The sequence below is a fragment of the Uloborus diversus genome, chromosome 6 (genome assembly GCF_026930045.1).
Source record: "Uloborus diversus isolate 005 chromosome 6, Udiv.v.3.1, whole genome shotgun sequence".
Taxonomy (NCBI): domain Eukaryota; kingdom Metazoa; phylum Arthropoda; class Arachnida; order Araneae; family Uloboridae; genus Uloborus; species Uloborus diversus.
The window spans coordinates 83,678,096-83,697,289 of NC_072736.1; the positions used below are offsets into that span (position 1 = coordinate 83,678,096).

The following is a 19,194-nucleotide window of genomic DNA, read 5'->3' on the forward strand; positions in this document are numbered from 1 at the left end:
ATTGCAACTCCCTTGAAGCCATTATGTGTAGTTAAATTCAGCCTTAAGTCTCACTGTCATATCAAAATTTATATGGCGAATTTGGGAGAATTCATCATGCAAAATCCAAAGTTAGAAAAAAAAAACTTTCTTAAATAAAACAAAATTACGATTTTTACAGTCCTGAAAAAGTTTGATTTTCATGTCAAAGAAAAAAAAATTATAAGTAAAATGATCAAGCGTATTTCTAAAATTAAATCAAAACATGAAACTTTGGAACTGTTTATTCGAATGTTCACATACGTACATTTTCTTCCGACAATGCAAGTTGAAATAATGCATACAAAAGACATTGCATAGTATTTATTCTATTAAGAATACAAATTAGGCAAACATACATGCCTAACTTTTCAAATTACTAATACTGACTTGCTTTTGAAGTTAGAAGACAATATTAAACATTAATAAAATATATCAGTAAAATAACAATTTTTGGTTTTAAGATTTAATATCCTAAAAAACATACCTTAAAATATTTATGGAATATCAATATGTTTATTTTGCTATTGGTTCATTACTATGTTTGAGAAATTTTATTGATCATTTTCAATTTGTGCCAAGTAAATGAACTAATAGAAAATATTGTTTTAAGATCAAAAGATTGAAATTTGACTAGATTATAATAATTAACAATCTAGAGATTCTTAATGATACTATGCAAAAATAAAAAATAATGTACATAGAAAGTGAAAAAGTTTTTTATATGCAAAACATTCATTTTTTTTTAATTTACAAATTTGAAAAAATTGAACACCATCTTTAGAAATTACTTGCTGATTTGATGCATCAAATTTTGAATTACAAAATTGATGTTACTTTTGAATTTTTATATAATAAATATTTGTATTTAAAAAAATTTAAAGAAAAAACTTTTTTTTGGGAGGGGGGGGAGCTACACTGTATGCAAGAAAATTCCATTTACTCTTCGAATTGTATGTTTTAGACAAAATTAAAATTAGAAATAAGATAAAACTATTTACAAATTCACATGTACAACAAACATTCTGATGACAGCTGAAAATGCATATGACATGATTTTTTACAATGCATGAATAACTATATGTATGCCAAGTTTAGATACCTACAAAGGGAAATAATTTGAAAACACATAAAAACACATCTAAATTTACAACAAAGGAGCATTATTCTACTTCAAGTCATAAAGGAGAAATCTAAGCTTACATTTGTTCAGTTTTTAAAAGCTCAGTGTGACAAGATAACAAGATTTCCCAGTAAGAATTCCATAGAAAAACAAGTGTAAGAGAGTCGGTGGACAATGAAACGAGAAATGTATTTACAATCCTAAGACCTGGATTTCTTTATAATACACTTTCACAACCACAAAACTAAAAAAATACAAACTTGCATAGATTTTCGGTTGCATTGGTACAAACACTATCACAACAGTGGGTTGATTCAGTCCAACAGTCGATGATTGGAACATCAGATTTCAATAAACTCCAAAATAAAAATTCAAGGTTTATATATGTAACATTAAAATAAAATTTGAAGACTAGTAAAGCACAAGCAGAATTGCCTGAATGGAAAGACAGGAAAATGCATTTAATTTCCATGTTTTTTTTTCTTCTTTAAATCTCACGGTAGCTGTAAAAACGAGCCAAGATCATGCAAAAACAAAGATGCTTTATGAAATTGTAAGTATGATACATGAAAATGGTTTCTCAAATGGAAAATGTACAAGTTTTTAAGAATTATACCCGTCTGCATCACGAGTAGCATAAAAACTAACCTCTATTAGAGGTGGAAAAGAAAATGATGAGATAAGTTCGTTTTCTATTTGGTCAAGTTAGCTTTTTTGTACGATGTAGGCTACAAACTGAAATAAACTTGAAATAGTCAGCATGAACTGCTTTGAAATCTCACGTCGCCATTTTCGATGACAGCAAGTCTCGCAGGTGAGGTAGGCGAGGAAGATATCGTACCGTTCCTTCCCTGTAGTTGATACCTTTCTTTCAGCTGAGCAAGGGCGGCTAACAATCTATTATTTGCTGCATCAAGGGTTTGAATTTTTCTTTCTTGTGCATCAATTACTTTTTGCTTGGCAAAAATCACTCCTTGCAAATCTTGTTGTTCCCGACGAAGTTCTTCTTCAACAGTTATCAATCTGTTAAAAATTTAAATAAAACATAAATGAGCATAAAAAACACTTGCACATTTTAAAACCTTAAATCATATTAATTTCAGATATTTGCAACATCGAAAGATGTTATGAGAAAAGTTTAAAACTAAAAAATTAAAAAAAAAAAAAAACAATTTGCTATGAAGGAAACCAAAATCTTTTTGCATTACATTTTAGAACTCGAAGACTATTTCTTTAACATTCAGAGAAAGTTGAGATGGACACTGAATGTAACTATGTTGCAATACAGTTTTATCTAGAAGAGCCAATATGCCAAGTCATGGGGGGGAAAATCCTTCTCCTTATCTTTTATTACGTGTCCTTTTACTTTTACCAGTAATAGTAAAAAACTCAGGGCTTATAATATAGTTAAAAAAATAAGTTTACTCAGGCCATCTTATAACTTAAAAGAACATCCTAAGACTTTTTCCAGGGACATTTTAAAAATTTCCAGTAACATATCAAAAGTGATAAGCTGTAAGTTCTGCTCATCAGCCAGGGCTAAAGCAGAACTACAAGCATATACCAACAAGGTGCATGGGGTAAATTGCAGTTCATTACCAATAGCTTCAGACTATTTTCTGAACTGAGCTGTACCATTACTTGCACTCTCACTGATGTGCTAAATTATTTTTAGCACACAGTTTAAAGGTGCTTTCAGCTTCAATGTGAGGACATCTGTCTCCAGGTTAGTTGTCTATTCCAGACTAATGAGTTCATTATAAGGACAAGCTGCAATCTTTGGATGTTGTCAACCAACTGTTCAAATATGCATATTACAAGTTTTTTTTTTTTGTGCAAATTGCTGGAAAATGAATATTAGTATCATTTAGTAGTGCAATTTATTGATAAAACTGAAACTTATTCTTCATGGAACTTCTAGGTCAACCATTTGTATGCTCCATATTTAATTTTTAATTGAAAAATGATTCAGGGTTTAATAAAGAGTTATTTTGTATATGTTTGATGCTATCTCTTCACCTCTTACAGCTCTCCAATCTATCCAATGTTTTCTTTTATTTATATAAACTTTAAAATAATCAACAGAAATTGCATTCATAAACTGCAGCAACACTGAATTTTTTAGTCTCAGTTTAAATTTTGTTGTTACCATGGATTCATTTTTGCCAATAAAAGCAATAAAATATATGTGCGAGCAGTTAGGTGTAAAACTTTTACTTTGTGCCAAAATACTGATGGTCTGCCTCAGGGATATAATACTATTTAGCAGTTGCATTAATTAGCTAAATATTTCCACTTGAATAAAGAACAATACTGGTCATATGATCTGAATTATTATAGGCTACAGTATATTTTGCTCCTTAGTTCACATCAGTGGTACTATACATTAAATTACAATTTTTATAATTTTCCAGAATAGTTTTAATATTTTTAGTGGGGAAGTCTACCTAAATTGCAGAAATTGAAACTTACTGTAGAGATAAAATATATTATCTGCCTCATTTTTCTAAACTTCGTCTAAAGAAGTTTTTATATAATTTTTATTTTGCATAGTCTAAGACTAATTTGCTTTCTTTAAATTCATCAAACATTGATGAAACTAAACTTAGTGGCTCAACAGCCCATTCGGGACAATGCTTACTGTGCTCATCTCAGTTTTCGTGACTGAGGGCTCTGGGATGTAATCATAGGCGTGCACAGGGCTTCAGAAATGGGGGTACCACTGTGTACCAGGAGGTTTAAATTACGCTTGAAAAGGCTCCTATACTTGCATACTTGTTCGCTTAACGAAAATTTTTAAATATTGTGACAAAAAAACCATTTTTAAAGGGTATAAGGTAAGAAATTAATGAACCTAAAAATGTAAAATTTTAGCCACTTTTGTATTAACTTTCATTTCTACGAGCTAATGGGGGTACCACGGTACCTCTGGTGACCTTGTACGCATGTCTATGGGTGTAACGTCAGATGTTCCAGTAAGATGGTCAGTCAAACACAGAAATGGCAGCCGATTTTTTTCACAATGGTTTCAGCCACACTAATTTAAACTGAGCTCCTGATAAATGATAAATTTCCTATTTGATATTATGATATCTTCCATTTGGCTTAAAAAATGTTTATAACTTTTCTCCTGGTGATTTCACAGCCTTGGTGTTTTTTGAAATTTGAAGGAAGTAAATCTACTTCAGAGGTATTTTACACAGGCCTCTTTTGAATGCAACTTGAATCAAGAAAATCGGATAATCATTTCGGGTAGAGAGAGCCATTTAATGTCATTTTTGGGTCCTAAAATTAAAATTGGAACGACTTCGTACCTTTTTGGCATGTGAAAACCACCCTACATTTCTTCTTGGGTGCGCAAGTACCTCCCTGCCAAATTTGGTCGAAATCCGACATAAACTGGATTTGTATAGAGAACATACATACACACAAAAATATATTCTGTTTTATTTATATAGATAGCAAAGAAAAATATAATCTTTTTTTTTTTTTTTGTATTTTTTACTTTGACAATATGTCTTTCTTCTGACAGGACGACATGCTCCAATATCATCTGCGCAGTTCTTAATAATTTTGAACTCTAATATGTCCAGGTTTTACTCTCAAGTACTTTAAATTTTTTGTGTTAGTACTACTTTTCAATGGAGATTATTTACCTAAATGCAATGTGAGGAACTTGGGGACCATTTAAAAAAACAGAATTAATATCTTGTAACTTTTTCTTTTCCCACTTCAAACTTTTTGTATCTTAACTATGCAACTCATTTGGACCATTTTTAAGCACTTTTATTATACTTGGCCTGTTTGTCATGGAGTAATCTGAGGCCTGATTTTGCTTATATCTCTGCAACTAGACGACTTAAAGAGACTTCGGGATTTCACTAAATGATTTGCTTCATCTTAAGGTACAGCTTAGCGCTGAAAAATTAAAATTCTAAAATAAAATTATTATTTCGGTTAGGATGAAAAACAGCAAATTTCAAGTGATTTCTCCATGAAATGTTTAAATATTATAAAACCTATTGTTACAAATTTTGCTGCTTTGCAACAGTAATGTTAAAAGCAATCATATTGAACATTATGAAATTAGCAAGCATAAATCCTAGAGAGGAACAAGGATTAAATTTATGGCCAATTGCCTAAAGTTTTAGACACGTATGAAGTTTTTTTCCCCTTTTAGTATCCAGCATTTATGTATGGAAAAAAAAGGTGAAGTTTCGTGATGGTAAAATTATTCTGTTTCTGAAATACATTTACACTAAAAAGAATAAAATAACAGAAATTTTAAAAATATACTAAGCATTTTTCTTAATGCACTGAAAAGGACAAAATAACTTTTCTGGATCAAAGGACAATTTAAGTATTCCTGTAGTTTTCGAAAATTCCGAGAAAATGACACCATAAACGAAGAAAAGTGCGGTTCTAGTCATTACAAACTAAACTTTCCCAATAAAAAATATACATGTTTCAAAGTTATAATTGAAAGCTAGATAATGATAATAAATTCTCTTCATGACTAGAGCCGCACTTTTCTTCGTTTGTGGTGTCATTTTCTTGGAATTTTCGAAAACTACACGAATACTTAAATTGTCCTTTCTGACCCAGAAAAGTTATTTTGTCCTTTTGAGTGCATTATGAAAAGTGCTTGGCATTTAAAAAAAAAAAATCTGTTATAACAATTGAGGCAGTGAGAAGAAAAGGGATGCAAGTGGACATTTTCAGTTTTTGAGTAAAACACGTTTAAAGATTACGTCTTAAGAAGGCTTTCAGTGAATTTTTTTTCTAAATCATGCTATACAGCAGCACCTACCAGGGCTACTAGTACTATCTCTTGTGCCAAGACAGAGGTGCAGAGGTGGGGTTCACCTACCATTTGTGCTGGTTATCTCCAAATTTTTAATTTTGCCACTTGCATCCCTTTGCTTCTTACTACTTCAATTGGAAGTATGCATCTAGGATTCATGGTTGTAAAAATAAAGTTCTTGCAGGTTAAGTGGGGACATGCGCTGCATACATACCTAAATGCACACTGATTTAATTATTCTTACTACTAAACTAAAATTATATATATTTAAAGGAAAGAAACAAATTATTTTTTTGCAGAAAATATCTCACCTTGTAATAATGTTTTTCATTTGTTGATCTTTCTCCTCTTGCTGCCGCCTTATCTCCTCTTTCCCAGCTTCTAAACGTACTTGCCAGTCTGCAACAAACCTTTCAGTCACAGATTCTTGTTTTATGAGTTTTTCTTCTGCATCAGTTAACTTTGACTGCATATCAGCCATTGCCTGCTTTAACTCTTCCACTTCTTTCTCATACTGAAAAAATAGTTAAATTGAAACATGAGAAGTATGAATAAGTGTTAACAAAATATTTTAGCTTCTTCAGATGCAAATAAATTTTAGATCTGTCTTTTCCACATAAAAAAACCTTTCCAATTTAAAAAATTAATTTAAATTCTGAAATTTGAAATTCAAATTATGTTTTTTGCAATCACGAGTTGCAACAGGACCCTACTCATTGGTTACTACCCGATCTTACTCTCTTGTTTCTAGAAACGGTTCCTGCCCCTCCTCTTGGGCGGTTACATGTGTATAGTTATACATGTGTAGGCTTGTGTGCGTGTGCATGTTGGCGTGTGTGTATGTGTGTAAAGGTGCGTATGTGTGTGTGTGTGTGTGTATGAGCATGTGTAGGACAAGGACACCACCAACCAGGAGCAGTGGCTACTAGGAGACAGTGCTCAGGGCCAGAGGAGTTGCGCCGGAGCTGAACCTACAGAGGGCGGAGGGGTTGAAAAAGGAACCAGACATCAAGGACGGTCAAATGAAAACAATTAGCTATCGTGATTGCTCAAAAAAAAAGAAGGAGCAGATTAAGAACTGGGAACTAGAAACTTTCTCAGGACTCAAGCCAACTTGCTGATATTTACATAATTATGCATTAAGTCCCTTTCCAATCATTTCTTTACTTTTTAAATTTACTATCAAGCCATTTAATTCCATCATTAAGTATACTGGTTATAAATTATATACTTCCATAATCAATGTATTTACTACATGTGCATATAAATAGATATAGCTAATTAAATTAATGACCTTTATTGTTTCCAGTCAATGTTTTATTCCTTATAAAAAAGATAAAAATAAAGTTGTTAGTGTAAAAATACAAAATGTCTCTGCTCTTGGTTAGTGATATCAATTGTTCAACGTCATTGATATTAAAAGGTCCAAAAATCTTCAATATAGAAACATTAGTATATTTTTAATAGTGTGCAAGGCTACCTGAGAACTTTAAAACCATGTTTAAACAGAACTTAGCAATTTTATCTATGAAAGTTTTTACAATAATTTTCTCTTCAAAACCAAGCACGACAATGACATCGAGCAATGTTATTTTGTTCCTGCCAGTGAAGATAAAAAAGTTGGCACAAACCCTTACAGCTCAAAATTTTCTTTAAAAAATATATAATTCCAAATTATTTTTTTAAAAAAATAAAATTTTTACTTACATCTTCAACTCTTTTTTTGTTTTCAGACTCATTCATTACAACCGGTGTAATAGACTGAATGTTGCTATTCTCAATATCAGCATCATCATGGCTAAAAATATAAACAACTTTCATAACTGAGAAATGTAAAGTTTATCTTTCGAATGATTATAATGCATTTAAAAATTATAGATTCTTTAATATTTATAGACACATGAAAAAATATTTTCTTAATCAATTCCCTAAACAAGTGAAAAAGAATATGCCACCTGCGAAAGAGTCGAGCATGAAACAAGGTTGCATTCAAATGATACTTTTCTCCTAATTTTGCTGCTGTGATTTTAATGTTTTTGTCATAGCAGCACGTATTCGAAAACTAAAAGCAGAAGAGATTGAAACAAGTTTTGATAAAAAGCTCACAAAATCATGTCCAGTTATTTAAATTATTATTTATTGTACAATATATATGTACAGAAAAAGAGAAGCTGCAATATATTTAGGGTATGAAATTTACGAAAACAGTGAAGACCATAATGGTGATCAATTCCACAAAAAAATTAACTACCTAAAGATGAAGTGGAAGGTTTTAGGGAAGAGGCTCTTAGTTTTGATTTTTAAAATGATTAAAAATTTGTATTTAAAAAAAAATTAAAGGCAAAAAATAAATTTCAATTGCTTTTCTCCCAATTTTCATGATGCTAATTAAAAAAATAAATATGAAAATATGCTAGATCAAATTTGAGGTACATTTCTGATTTTCAATGAGTGAAATATGCTTATCAAAGCATTAAAAACCTCTGTTAGTATTGCCTAGGGGAAAAATTATTCCCTTTGACTTGAGGAATATAAATTGCCAATCTTTACAATTCTCAAAGGTTGCAAAGAAGTACAACAAAAGGGTTCGTTTCCTGAAAAGAAAAATTAAACATATTCCAGCACAGAAAAAATTGCTACAAACACTGTGGGGATGGGTGAGTCCGGGTTTGTCAAAAGCAATCCTAAAACCAATATCATTACAACCCTTTATCTGCCTTGACAAGACCTGAACAAAATACCAGTCAACTTAGCAGTGGAATCAAAGAATGAGTTTTATTGCTATTTAACAAAACAGAGAAAAGGAAGAAGAGGGAAAAAAGAAATATAGCTGGTAAAAAGGGGGAGGGAGGGGGGAGAATTAGAAATAGTTCAGTTTTAGAGAAATGAATTCACTTCTTCAAACAATTGTACAATGCAATAAAAAAATACTTAAATTGAATGTAGCTTTTCGAACAATAAACCACCATTTATATTTATAACTTATTGCCAGCATGCTTTTAAGGCACACTGAAAATTTTCAAGATGGAAATGTTTTAATTTAACACTGCTTTTGCAACTTAAGTGTGGGAATGTCAAATTATTTATTCATTTACTTACTGATTTATTATTAATTGTAGTCAACTACTTTAATGAGTTAAAAAATTCATAGTATGTTTCTTTTTATGTGGATTTACCTTTTGGAATCCTCTTTGGTATTGGAAGCCAATGTTAAGTTCAGGTTTTTCTGCTTCCTTTGAAAATATGAAGCAGTTAGTATGCATTGCTTGTGATGATAATGATGATGCAACGACCTTGTCGGATGTGATAACGCCCTCGTTGCAAGACGTGGCGAGCAAGCAATGGTTGCGCTGCAGCATGAGTGCTGTGTTCCAGCCCCCGAGTATCGAGGATTGGTCCGAGGTGCTGTAGATTTAAATTGACTATTGCGACGTTCCCTTGGTGGAGTTGAATTGCAACTTGCAGTGCCAGATGAGGAAGAACTTGAAGGACAATTACAGCCCTCTACTGATAATGTCAATGAGGAATCAGCATTTGCTGCAAAAAGAGAGAGAGAAAGGTGAATAAAATAGAACAGTAGCAAAATATGGGAACAATAAAATATAGTCCTGCTCTTTTATACAAGTTAACATCTGTACTAATTAAAAATAAGCATAAATCTGCCTAGTATTAAAAGGTAGTCCTGCTTTATACAAGTTAACATCTGTACTGATTAGAAATAGAAGTAGACATAAATCTGCCTCGCATTAAAAAATGATCGATTATTGGATACATGCGTCCAGTGAGAGTAAAAGTCAAGTGAGAGAAGAAATTTGACAAAATGAAAATCCAGATTTCATACAGGTATGTTTGACACATACAATTATTCTTAAGATGCAATGATTCTACTACATTAATCATAAAATATTTTCATTCAATAATGTAGTTAAAACAGAATGATTGTGCATTATTCTTAATCTAATAATTCTACAAAAATATTAATTACTTTGGAACAACTAATTTTAAGCATTTTCTTTTTACTATAAAGTAATTACATTTAAGAAGTTAGAAAGAAAGACAGAAAAATAATTTTCAAAATGAATATGAATTAGCTGTTGAACATTATTGCCTTATTGTATTGAAGAAAAATTATTACAGTGATAAAAAAGGGTTATTTTCTCATACCATAAATAGTTAAAAATAACATGAGTTAGTAAATTTAAAAAAAAAAAAAAAAACAAAGCAAATACTATCAAAATAGTTTTCTTTGAAGTATATTGCAATCTAAGATATTTTGTAAAAATAGTAAACGTTTGTAAGCATCATCATCAATTTTAATGAATTGTATGAGAAAATATTTTCCCATCGGATTTTTAAAACTACATAGTTAAATATCTTTTTTCAATTTTCATTATTGAAAAACTTATATGATACCACAAGAAGTTTCAGTTAGATTACTAAACCAAAACAGAAAACATAAAATGTTAAATATAAACTTGAACTGAAATAAAAAAGCTCAGATGTATTCAAATTTTAAATACATTAATATCACAGCAGTTTTATTTCAATGTCACGTCATCTTAACCGACTCCAACTTGTTATTAAATCATATTACTCTAAATATTAGAGACTGAAAATATTTTACAACTTTCGATCTGTTTTTCAATTTTATAAATGCATTTGTCAATGAAGCTACCATATGACAAATGAATACATTAAAATTTACAAAAAACGTACATGTTTTACAAAAGCTATAAAAATTATATTTATTTCACAAACATGTTGATATAAAAGCTTTTAAATGTACTGACTTTTTTTCCCACTTTTAATATGAAAATATTTGACATACTGAAATGTATATCACATTTGGATACTAAAATGTTCTTTAAAGGGAAGAATCAATAGTTAACTATTGTTAGCACTTTCAATTAAATATATTTTGTACATGATAGTTTTTTTTCCCAGGGAAAAAACACCGGACAGCCCTGGATGTACAGTATAACCTCGATTTAACAGTTTGAGGTCTATGCCCGAGCGTCACTCAGTTTGCCGTTTTTGGTGAAGAGAACTAAGCCCGAGATTCTCTCAGAGTCAAATTTTTACTCTCTTAGCTATAAAAGTACGAGTTCCATACGTTTTCTAACCTTTTTAGATACCATCTATGAACCTTTTACTTTCAAAAAATATATATAGATGGCAACACCAGACAGAAATAATTACATGAATTGTGATAGAATAGGGGGTTTAAATTCGAGTTTGTGCTTTGAAATGTACTATACAAAAGCAAATTTTATTAAATAATGTTTGTTTTCAAATTAAACCTATTTTGAGATATTTGTTCAAGATTTAGGTAAGTTTTTAATTGAGTCTGGGTAAATTTTTATGGTTAAAAACGATATTTTCTTATGCAAAACTTATTTTTTTTTAGTTTCAGACATGCTTTTTTCGACAATTTCTTACACAAAATTGATTTTTATTTCATTCAAATAGTTAATTTATTACGAAAGAAAACATCTTGAACTATGCAATACAATAAAAATTACTGAAATACAAATCTTAAAAGTATCTTTTATAAAATCATGCAAAGCGCCAAAAAAAACCCAGTCTGGAAGGATATATGTGGTCAAAACGGCTCACACCTGAAAGTGTTAACGATTGTCAAGGAACAGGAATAAGTTATCATTAAATCAGGAAACTGTTAAATCAATGAGCACAGACATTCAATACCGTTAAATCCGGACCAGTGAAATGTATCCTTAAATTCGGGGGCTTAGGGTCACACAAACATAACTATACCCACTTTCAGTGTTAGTTACGTTTGTGTGACCCTAAGCCCTCAAATTGAAGAAATCGGTAAATCGTTTGCAGTTAAATTGAAGTTATACTGTATGTGTGGTTTTCAGAGTTTATACATTAGAACAAAGACAGCAATTCAACGTTATCTTAAGAATATTTTACAGGAATTATTTACAAATTCTACATTTCAGCCAAATAATTTCAAGACAAAAATTTCAAAATTCTTCATCTAAATAAGTCATTACAACTAAACAATTTGATAAAATCTTACCAAGTGAGGTAGGTCCAAAAACTGATATATCCTCAGCACTAAGGCTGCTGAATGAACTAAGATGAGATTTCCTGAAATGCTTCCTCATTTGTCGATTGCAGCGATCCCACTGACCAGTAGAATTCGAGGAAGGAAAATGGTACATTGGATTATTAAATGCTAGAGGAGGCGTGTGACCATTCACAATTGCAGACTGTGATTTGACATTGTCATGTTGAAGCTCTGGGTCGACAGGTGAACTAGACTGACTATATGGAAAGGATTGGTACCCAGATGATGCTACATTAGAGAGCTGTAAAATTGAAATTCATATTATAATACATAAATAAAACTATTTTCGAACATAAATATATGCAGTCAATTTGCAATAACTTAAACTAGTAAGACAGAAACTTCATTACAAGTTTTGGTTTCCAACATTTTAATAAAATATTCCTAGGATATTTTAATTAACATAGTAATGTGTAGATAACTGATGAAATTACAGAATGTATACATTATTTTATTGGAAGCTCAGGGGTTTAGCAGTATCCTAATCCACTCTCTTGGATATGCTACTGGCAGCGACTATTATTTCTAGGAATTTTTTAAAGATTTCTTGGGGAAAAAAGTTGGAAACATTAAAGTTTCTGACAATACCCAGAGAAAAGAACAGCTTGTGGATCAATAAAATATAGAGTGAAATGATTCAAAGGAGATCAATTACAAATGAAACATAGAAAAAAGCTGAAAAGTAGGCAATAGGAACAATGTTCAGAGAAAATTTACTTATTTTAGCATAACAATTCATAATAATTTTAGGATATTAAATGAGCTGTGTAGAAACATTTTGAAAAATAACTTATTATTGCTTCATTTGCTGCACGATGAAACTCACAGTGAAGTAAATGAAACAGAAAAGTTATTTTTCAATCAGAGAAATTGAAACTTCTACAGGTGAGGAAATGCTGAAATATTATTCCGTTACATTTTAAAACTTTTTGATATTTAGAGAAAATAGAGGGGGGGGGGACCTTGTACAACAAAATGTTGCAACTGCTTAAGATATGTATTAGGAACTTGAATTTTGACGGAAAAGAAAAGCAAATTTTCTTGGATAGTTTTATACTTGTATGATGGCATTGTTCAATACATCACTAAAATTTTAATTGCTCTCAATTCTGAGAGAAGGAAAAAAAAATTGAATATAATCAAAAGAACTCTAAAATGAGTGGTACTTTTGTCTCCTAAATACAGCTTATACTGATCAATTTTTTTTTAGCTACCGGACTGTCAGAGTTGCTTAGTCAAGTTCATCGAATCCAGTTGCAAAAAGTTTATTTAGAACATACTAAACAGACTGAGCTGCAATTCATGGGCGGATTTATGGGGGGTCAGAGGGGGGCAATGCCCCCCCCCCAATTTTGGGAGGACTTTTTGTAGTAACAACACATCTTCCAAAAATTAAAAAAAAATCATTATTTTTTCGTTTTTGAACAGTTTAGAAGAGCATGGGTGGATTTATAGGGGGAGGGGGCAAAGTGGACAATGCTCCCCAGTTTTGGGAGGAGTTTATATAGTAACAACTTATCTTCTAAAATCTTATAACAAAAAAAAATCATGATTTTTTTTTTGAATAGGAAATTAAAGTATATTTTTTCTTTTAAACTTAAAATAGCCGTTTCTTACAAAGTTTGAACAATACTGTACAAGTGTATAATCTACTACTCAATTTCAGAGGCTGGAAAGTGCAAATTATTGATAGGTTCTAAAATCCCTGAAAAGAATTGGCGCAGTATAGCCTACAAGGGCTTTTGAACAAAAAACCCAATCTAACTAACCAAACCTTGAAAATAATTAGACAAGTCTTTGAAATTCCTAAGCAAAGTGCGTCAATTTTATTTCTTATCAAGTGTATAAATTAAGAATTGTTCAAATGGGTAGTATGTTACTCTCTTGATACCTATTCTCTAAATCTGTGCACCATTTCTTTTAAAGTATTAACTTGCATCACAAAGCACTTTTAAAGCGTAAAACTTAAAAAAAAAATTATTTGCCTATTATTTCCAATTAACCCTTATAAGACTTCAAAATGCAGAATTTTATATCCATTTTAGATAATTTCCTCCGGGGGAGTAACCCCCGGGTCCCCTAAAACTGGAGATATTCTATATCCCACTTAAAAGGGAGCACTGCGTTACTCTCTTAATACCGACCCCCTCTCTTTTAAGGTCAATTTAAAAAGGACAGCATGATTACACACAGTAATGAAAACGACACATAAAAAAGTAAAGAATGGCCTTACGCATCACAGAAAACAGACAAAGACATGGGAGGGGGGAGGGCAATTAAAAATGTTTCTCCAAAAAAAAAAATCCTGCCCCCCCAGGAACTCAGAGCTAAATCCGCCTATGCTGCAATTGCGGAATTGCAAACCCAGCTAATGACTACACAGGACTTTCCCTAGCACTTTCACTCCAGCGATCAATGGACACCTAGCCTGTGCCATGCAGTGAAAACTTTAAGGCAATCGTAAGGTGTCATACTAACAAAAGAGTGGTGTGTTGAAAAGAAAAGCATTTTTTTTTTAAACCAACACTGCACGAAATATAACTAACCTGGCTGATGGAGATTTGACTGCCCTTGTGATTTGAAACTTCCATTTCACCTGAAGTATTAGCTGCATCATCACTTGACAATCCATTGCACTGCACACTTCTTTTTGGTTCTTTTTTATCTTTATTTTGGGGTGAGATTTTAGGTTCATTGCCATTTACCAGAGACATTTGGAGGCCAACTCCATTTTGTGGTGCAATTGTTCGATGGCTTTCACCGAGTTTTTGCTCATTATGAGGAGATGTTTTCAGCCTTTGATACGGCGAGTATTCTTCATTCCTTTTGATCTCCCCGTAAATACAAGATTTTGTGAGCCTCGGAGAGACAGAGTCTTTCTTTGGAACGAGAGATTCCAACTCCATTGCAGTACCATCAGTAACAAGACCTTGGTCAGCATCAAATGCACTACATAGCACATAGTCATCAGAGGTAGTCAGGTCTGAGGCAGCTTTTCTACCACTTCCCAGCAAATAAGCATTTCTGGAAGATACATTCTCATATTACAACCAACGAGTAACATGCACTAAAATGTAATATTTAAGAAATTTAAAAAATATTTCAAGAACTAAAATTCTCTTTCAAATAGTAAAAAGCAAATATTGTATTTTCCTGTATATATTCTGCGGACTATCAGTTAAAAAAGAAAATAAATGAGGTGCGGATTATTTGTGTTTTTTTTTCTCAACACCAACACAATGAACCTAACTATTTACAGCAGGATTAATCAATAGAGACCGTTTTGCTGCCTGTACATTATTTATTTTACATAGCTTGAATGTTCCACTTACATGATTCAGGTTATGTAAAATAAACAACTATACAGTCAAGGAAGAAGCCTGCATTTGCACAAGATTAGACCAGATCATTTGTTCCTTTGTCTTGACTCTTTGGTCTTCAAGGAATTAGCTTGCTTTTATCATGATTTCAAGAAGATATCATTGTTTTTTAGATTTTTTTCAAAATTAATTTTGATTATACCTTAATAGTTATTGCCTTTCATGTTTTTAATTTAGTTGTTAAAATTGTACCTTAAATCAAAGCTTCATTTTATTTACATTGTATTATCCGCAGATTATACAAAGATTTTGTTTTCTTCTTTGGGCTGACTTTAAAATCTGCAGATTATACGCTGCCGCAGATAATACGGGAATTAAAATTTAAATGAACCTTCATATGCAAAGTTTTTTACTTTTTATTTTTTAAAGTCTCTCAGTTCATCACTTTAATATAAAAAAAACCATTGGCATCAAGGGCGCCCATATGCAAAATTTAAAGGGGGGGGGCTCAGATATTTTCCCCATGGTTTAGCAGGATATTTTCCCCTTAGAAACCGATTTCAGTACAGATTAGAGTTAGTAAAATTTGACATTTTTAGTAACTTATTCATTAACTGCTGGAGAAGAAATGTATTTACATTTTTGCTCAGAAAAACGTACTAAAAGCAAGGAAGTTCTAATTTCAAAGGGGCGCTCGAGCCCCATATGGGCACCTTTGATTGGCATCAATGTGTTAATAATTGAACCCTGTCCCTGGGTAGTAAAAAAGATGATTTATGCATACATTTTATTGGATAAATTTTTGAAAACAATTCAAAACCTAAAAAATTATTTTACTTTACAGAACTGTTGTGAGCCAAATATGCATGACGCTACTGAATACAAGAATTTCATTCATGAAATATTCTAAGGCAAAAAGATTGTTTTATGTGTTTATTGATGTATCACTGTACACATTTTGCTAGATTATTATAGCTAGTGCCCTAGTTTTAAAACTAATTTAATTATCATTTCAGAAGCACAAATTGTTAGCTAAAAATACTCGTAACAAAATTACAACATTTGTTTTTCCTGTTCTGAGACCCGTATCTGCGTACCCGCAGACCTTGTAGTACAGGGGGGGGGGGGCACGTCCTTAAATGGCCGGAATGTCTCAGAAATTAAAAAAAATAAAAAATTGTAAAAAACTACCACTAAGACTTATTTATGTTTCAAATATACAGTGTTGCCCTTTGGGAAAGGGGCCCCACAAATTTTGCAGCAGGGTGGTCCAAAATTTATAGATCCGGACCTGCCTGTTCCTCAATATTTAATCTTTTCCCATATATTTTTTTCAAATAAATAAACGATATTCAATTATATAGCTCAAGACATCTTAAGTATAAAGCCCTGCATTTCAATCAACTTCTAATGACTGACTAATCACTGGATTTTATCCCCTAATCACTAACAAAAATAGATAACACTGGAGCAAAAAGAAAAGTATAGGAAGATTAAGAAACAAGTTGAAACTTCTTCACTTTTTAAAGTGTAGATCTAATACTAATACTTATCGACTGCAATAACTTTAATAGATTTACTGAAGTACATCACAGGGCTTCTAACAGTAAAAAATGAATGCCAAAAGCACAAAAACTTTACTTACCGAGGAAGAGTAGATGGGCGATTAAATGGGGTCACAGGAGTAGATACTTTAGAGTTGACAGTTGTCAAGGAATGATAATCTTCAGTATTTCTTGTTCTTGCATTAATAACATAGGATTGCACAATTTCACGCTGAATAGTTTTCAAACTGCAATGGTCACTAGCTTTTAAAGTTAAATTTTCATTGTTAATAGAATTGCTATTATGATCTGTTTGTTGATTACTTGTACCAGCAGAAGGTGTCAGAACATTTTTAGGAACAAATGTTCGACTTAATGCAGAAGAAATGCCATTTAGAATTTGCTGCAAAGTATCAATGTGGTCATAGTAGCACTAAAAAGAAAAAATATTGAATTAGACAGCTATAAAAAAAAGGTTTTCAAAACTTTAAAACCATATCAAAACTCTGCTTACTCACACAATGATTTTGAATTAATTATTAAAAGAAGAATTGAAGTTTAATACTCCATTATATTAAAAACATTTTCCAACTACAGTCAACTTTCAATAACTCAGTCCCAAGGGACCTGATAAAATCTTCCAGTAATCAGAGGCTCCTGTTCTATCCTTCTAAAGAATAATTTAAATTTTCATTTCCAGGAATAGTTCATATATAATTGGATAAACTTATGGTTTGGATAAAATTAATTATTTTTACTACATAAAAATATCTTTACAGAGAATAAATTTTACTAAGATACTTCAAAAAAGTAAGTTACTTTTAACAGCTGACATTTTTTATTGCATCTAAAACGTCATTAAGTTTGTATGTTGTGAACCCAATTTCTTTTCACTTAATTTTAGTTCACATTGCTTTAAAACGTCTTTTTGTACAAAAAAGCAGCTCATTTGAGTCATCTAGAAAACAAAGCCTCCTTTTTTCAATTTTAGCCCAAATTTTAGGTCGTCAGCCACGGCAAAAAGTAGCCTAATTTGTAAATTCTCACGTAGTCTTGCAACGCTGTGAGCATTAAAGAGCCCTATTGTCGGTAAATTATCCCCCTCACACAAGCTGAAAAGCAGAGCAATGTGTTTAAAGGGTTTTCAAAAAAATCCCCTTATTTTGGTTGCATTTTTATGCATAAAATGAAAACTTAACTCCTGTGAAAACTTTGACTAAAAGGAGTACATTGGAGATATAGAGACAACTTTGGAAATTGAAAACATTAAATTATTTTGGGACCAAATGAAAACTTTGAAATGAAGGAATATATAAGGTTTCAAATTATCAAGAGTTGATTTTATTCTCCCCACTAAAGGCAGGGACCCAGGGCAACGAAGGAGTGGAGGCCCCTATCAGGGTTCGAAAAGATCATCATATTTTCGAAAATATCCGATACTTTGATATATATACAAATATTTTGATATATATGTATATCCGATATTTTCGACCCGTGAAAGTTAGGATATTTTGTAAAAGTTTTATTGTGGGGGCCCCTTTGTTGTGGAGGCCCTGGGGCAGTAGCCCCGCCTGCCCTCCCCTAAATCGGGCCCTGACTAAAGGAAAAGACTCATGTTTTCATTGATTTCTGTCATTTTGGCTATGAAGAAGTATTGCCAAGATATTTTGTTAGTAAATAACACTATCAAAATCAATAATTTCAATTTTTAATTCTAGATTTTAATAATAGCTCTAGTTAGAAATTATTAATCACGAAGATATGAAAATTAGACATACAAAACTTTTTATTTCTAAAGAACTACTGTAGAAAATGCACTTAAACTAATAAATTGATCATTACATACTACATAAAGAACTAATAAATGAAGTATACCTTTTGATTTACTCTAGGAAGATTTTCAGTAAGAAGATTGTGCAAACCTGCTAACTCTTTACCAATGTCTATATATCCATCAAATTCATTTCTTTTATTAAATTCTTTGGTAGGAGGACTCTAAAAAATGAAGAGAAGCAAAAAATGCTTGGAATTTTCAGAGACAGAATAAACACAACATATCATCTAGTCTATATCTTTGTCAAATTTTATTCTAAAATTTGGCTTCAATATCAGCATTAAGGTTAAAGCAAACATTATGGCTTGAAATGCGATAAGAGGAGAGCAGCATACCACCTTCAGATTTAGATTCTTATACATTTTTTCATACAGAAAAAATATTAGGAAAAGAATAAATAAATAAAATGAATTATTTTATTAATTATAATTATTTGATATTTAATGAAAACTTC

At 31.5% G+C, this 19,194-nt stretch overlaps 1 protein-coding gene across 5 annotated transcripts in view; it reads right to left on the reverse strand.

Moving 5' to 3' along the window:
* Positions 1–247: 247 nt before the first annotated feature.
* LOC129224570 (ras GTPase-activating protein nGAP-like) overlaps positions 248–19,194 on the reverse strand; it is a 471,622-nt gene continuing 452,675 nt past the window's right edge. For all 5 annotated transcript variants that reach the window (XM_054859047.1, XM_054859048.1, XM_054859050.1 and 2 more), the window contains 8 exons: positions 18,782–18,901; positions 17,008–17,339; positions 14,589–15,066; positions 11,992–12,283; positions 9,122–9,482; positions 7,653–7,743; positions 6,257–6,459; positions 248–2,164 (listed from right to left, as the gene is read on the reverse strand). In XM_054859047.1, coding sequence (XP_054715022.1) covers positions 1,897–2,164; positions 6,257–6,459; positions 7,653–7,743; positions 9,122–9,482; positions 11,992–12,283; positions 14,589–15,066; positions 17,008–17,339; positions 18,782–18,901 — 2,145 coding nt within the window. In that variant the 3' untranslated portion in view covers positions 248–1,896. The remainder of the gene's footprint in view (positions 2,165–6,256; positions 6,460–7,652; positions 7,744–9,121; positions 9,483–11,991; positions 12,284–14,588; positions 15,067–17,007; positions 17,340–18,781; positions 18,902–19,194) is intronic.